At 37.1% G+C, this 4784-nt stretch overlaps 1 protein-coding gene across 1 annotated transcript; it reads right to left on the minus strand.

The window, feature by feature from the left end:
- Positions 1-232: 232 nt before the first annotated feature.
- On the minus strand, positions 233-1342 carry LOC147919775 (uncharacterized). Its single transcript, XM_087503361.1, has 3 exons — positions 1050-1342; positions 752-969; positions 233-654 (listed from the first exon to the last, which is right to left on the minus strand). The coding sequence occupies exons 1-3, from the start codon at positions 1273-1275 to the stop codon at positions 322-324; spliced, it is 777 nt and encodes a 258-aa protein (XP_087359487.1). The 5' UTR covers positions 1276-1342; the 3' UTR covers positions 233-321.
- Between the last annotated feature and the right edge of the window lie 3442 nt (positions 1343-4784).

Below are 4784 nucleotides of genomic sequence, written 5' to 3' on the forward strand. Positions count from 1 at the left end.
GCCAAACAGTCGCTAAAGCTGCGACTGAATTGCAACGCTTTAGCGACTGATATGGTTACTCATTTGCGACTGTTGGGGTACTGTTTTGTTTACGTTTTGGTGACTGTTTTGCGACTGTTTAATTATCATGTTTTTTAAAAAATTATGGTAAAAATGCATTATTTGATTTTGTAATACCAAAACTGATTAAGAAAACATGTACTAAAACATAACAAACATGAAATTAAACAACGACATAAGTACCATGTTTTTACAAAAGTTGCAAAAGTTCCAAAAAACATCCAAATATCCAAGAGTGTTGCAAATATTACATGAGGGAACCTAACTTTGAAAATCAGCAGGGTTTGGGTCATTGGTTTGAGACTCAAGGAAGGCGACATAGTTTGGGTTAGTCTTGAGGAAGCTCACCAAGCGTGAGATCTCTGCTTGTTGCTCAGATGCAACCCGCAAAGCCTCAGCTGCAACCCGTGAAGCCTCTGCGTCATGCTCTGCTTGTAGAGCTGCTTGTTCCTCTATCTTGCGGTTAGCGTCTTCAAGCTGTTGTTGCAGGGTTGTGAAAGTAGAAGAGCTTCCAGGGTACTTCCGCTTCTCGTTGATGTAACTTCCTAGGCTTCCAACTCCAAAGTATGTTCCTTTATCATTTATGTAAGTAGACTCCATACACAAAACAGAAAGAAGCTTATTAGAAAGAAAGTATTATAATTACTTAACAATGAAAAACTTAATAGCTTATTAGAAAGAAGCAAATTACCTGAAGAAAGAGCTCATCATCCTCCTCGTGAGATAGCTCTGATCGACGTGAAGTACCATCTAAAGACTCATCATTATCCTCAGCAGCCAACTTAGCTTCCCTTCTTTTCTTATATGCCTCATGAACTGCTTGCGCTTTCTTATCCACAAAAGTACCATCTTTTTTGGTATGAGTCCTGACAAAAACTTCAGGAATAGTTGGCGGTCTTCCCAATTCTACTTCCTGAAATGTTAGACAATGAAAGGTTAGGAACCATTTGATGTCAAGTAATTAAACAATGAAAAAGTTATGATGTAACTCATCATCTCTTGTTCGATTTGTAAGTAAGACTTCGGCCCTGATACATGTTTGTGAGGGCCAAGACCATTACGGTCAGACATTCGAGCTGCTGAAGTGGTTGCACTCTTTGCCATGGCTTCTTCGGTGTCCCAATAGTCACACATTTCTTTCCAAAGAGTTCTCTCAATCCACCTCGGTTTCACTTCCTCTCGCTGAGCTGCTGCCTTGGAAACCATGTCTTTCATACGGTTTTGACAAATGCTATAGAACTTTGCTTGAACCACACCGGTTAGAGAGGGATCCCAGGTGTGTGTTTTCTATAAAAGAAGACTAGTGTTAGTGATAAAAAAAACCAAGAAAAAAGCTATAAATACATAAATCAAATTGAAAGGAGTAGAAGTTCACCGCGAATTCCAAGAAGTAACCTTCTCTTCTTGCATTCGGAACACAACCCCAACTGTAAAATGGACCATCAAACTTGTTTGTAAACACTTTTGTAATCTGTCGGGTAAGTGATGACTTGTCTTTACCAAACCTTCAAACACAAACAAATCAGTAGTCAAATTCTAATCAAACACAAACAAATCGATCAATCCAAGTAAAATTCTAATCACAAACAAACACAAACAATCCAAAATTCTAATAATTCTAATCACAAACAATCCAAAATATAAAATTCTAATCCAAATTCTAGTCACAAACAAACAAACACAATCAAATTCTAATCCAAACAAACATTCACAATCAAATTCTAATCCAAAATACAAAATTCTAATCCAAATTTTTACCAAGTGGTTCCACGCTCTAATGAGGGAGAGAGGACAGAGGTATACTTCTCACGGCCTGGTTGGACAAGCATGTCATGTAAAGAAGCGAGTACATCAGCTGGGAGATTTGATTCCCTTGCACCGTCATCCTCCGAATCAGCTTATTCCTCATGTGAGTTTTGCGCTTGAGAACTGTGAAGCGATGCAGAAGCTGCTCGAGGTTGAACAGGTTGAGAAGAGGGTGGTCGATGAGACTGTTGAGGTAGAGGAGACTCTCGTGGTAGATTCGAGACTTAAGGAGACTGTCGACGATGATTCGTGACTGACGGTTGAGGAGACTCTCGAAGTTGACTCGAGAATTCTGGTGGATTCGTCGCGGAGGCCAGAGGTTGAGGAAAAGGACGCCTGGTTGGATCTTCGCCGGAAGGGGATGTTCCGGGAAAGGTCCTCGAGTGCTGGAACAGATTTGTTGGAGGTGAATAGTCTCGGTAAGAAGGTGTAGGTCTCGCTGGAGGCTGGAGGTTTGGGACAGGAGTTCCCTAAGAATCAGTCTCTGGAACTCGATGGTTCGTCGGCATGAAGGTATACTGGGGAGGAAGATTGGCAGGTCTGTGATTCGCCGTTTGTGAGGTTCCAGAGGTTCGATTAGAGGGGTTTCTTCTTCCACCGCCTCTTTTCTTTAGTCCAGCCATCAAGGGTTTACGGTTTTGTCGAGTGAGAGGAATTTAGATCTAGGGTTTTGAGGTTTCGCCGTTTCGTCTCGAAGAAGAAAAAGAAGAAGAAATGAGAAAAGAAATGTTAGATTAGGGTTTGTTCGGGGAAGAAAACGAAAATAATGGGTTTTCGTGTTTTGTTACGGTCCAAATTTTGTTAAGGCCCAAATTTATTAAAGCAGTCGCTAAATAGTAGCTCTTTAGTCACAATCTTTTAGCGACTATCAAACTGGTCTCCAAATTAGTCGCAAATTAGCGACTACACTACGACAATATGCATCAGTCTCCAATTAGCGTCTACTAAGCGACTGAATTATTTTAGTAGTCATTCAGTAGCTAAACAATCGCAATTCAGTCGCTAAATTTAGCGACTGTGTTTTTAGTCGCAAATTGCAGTAATTAATTCCATGTTTTCTTGTAGTGTACACATCTTGTCCACAAGTCCAATTTTATCCACCTTAGACCATCTCCAATGTATATCTCTATTTTTTCCTCTAAAATAGAGTAACTCTATAATAGAGCAAGAGTTAGTGTAAAAAAATAGAGGTGAGAATAGAGTTGCTCTATATATAGAGCAATCTGAAGCAAATATTGTTCTATAATAGAGTTTTGACTCTAAAATATAGTGAGGTTGGAGATGTCCTTATAAGTTTAATTTACAGAGTTACGTATCTTTTTGATAAATTCAATTTAATTTATTTTAAAAAACTATTTTATGATAGTTCATCATTAATGCACCACTTCTCTCAAAACCCTTCAACGTCACATCATTTGGCATAATTTTTTTTCTTTTCTCTCTCTACTGTTCCACAGAGTTAGTTTTAGTTGTGTCATAAAAGGACACAGTTACTTTCAAATTCTCGTTCATAAATGTGAGGATATTTTTGTCTTTTTAAATACATTTTGTGGTAGAATGGAAAAAATGATTTCTAATGTGGTAAAATAGAAAAGTTTTAAAGAGAATGTGGTAGAATCCATTAAATTCCCAAATAAGAACCTTTTGTTTGTTAATTAAAATTGTACTTCTCCAATGGTAAACTCTTAAAAGTGAGGTTCTTAGTTTTGAAAAAAAAATTAATGTTTAAACAATGAAGAATTTTATTATTGCATTTCAATTATCTTTTAAACATACAAAACACAAAAGCATATTAAAATAGAAGTATAAATTACAAATCGAAAAAAGATTAGTTGTAATCTTGATTTGTGCCAAGCCCACGAATTCATCATAACATATATATAGAAATCAAAGCAGAGGAATTGAACGTTGGAATTCATCATAACATATATAAAGAAATCAAAGCCCACAATGAAGAATAAAAGAGATATATGCTGAAAGCTAGGGAGGGAAAAAACCTGCTAATGACTCACAAACTATCAGAAGTTTCCTTAAACATAATGTCGGTTCGACTGAGTTGGCTTTCTCCAAAGCACTTCTTTAAGTAAAGCATAAATTGTATTACTTGCTTCCTTTATAACAGTAGATGATTGTAGAGAACCAAAAAACTTCTCCAAACACTCTTGTGCGAATCTTCTAACCTAACATAGCAAACACACAAACCAAGATTGTCATCAAAAATATGATACAAGATAGCAATACAACTGCAAAGATGCACACTTTAACAGAATTGATCATGAAAATGGTCAATCTATAGACAATAGTGATTCATTCAGCAATTCTAGGAAGTGGGAAACCCAAAAGTGAATACCTTTGGACGTTTATCAATGGCGAACTTGAGAAGTAAACCAAACCCAATTTGAAGAGATTCCCAATCATCCAAATCACATAGACCAATAAGCAAAGTCCCAATGCACTTCACAACAGCTCTCAAACTCGCAACACCTAATTTATCAACCGCACCATCAATTGGGTTTACCAAATTATTGAAAACAAACAACTTGTTTAGAGCTTTGTTAAACTTATCTTCTGGACTATCTCTTCACACCCTTAACTAAGTCTGTCGCAAGTGTCAAATCAATCTTCTGGACTATCTTCTTGGTTTGTTGATTCAAATGATAGCAACCCTTGTAAATTGGAGCCTCTGAGGCTTGGTATGTGAGAATTTTGGATGGGATTCTCTCGTATTCAACACAGCGGAGGTATCCATTCACACAACCTGCAAGACCAGAGCCAAAAACATAAACATATAAACCCGAATAAAAATACCCAAAGTCTGAAAATCATAGAATCCTAATTTTCGAAAATTAAAGAACCCTGAATTCTAAATCTTACTAAACAAAAATTGATACAAAAAAAAGACAAATGTACCATGATAA

This window comes from Camelina sativa, chromosome 20 (assembly GCF_030686135.1).
Source record: "Camelina sativa cultivar CO46 ecotype springtype chromosome 20, ASM3068613v1".
In the NCBI taxonomy this organism is placed as follows: domain Eukaryota; kingdom Viridiplantae; phylum Streptophyta; class Magnoliopsida; order Brassicales; family Brassicaceae; genus Camelina; species Camelina sativa.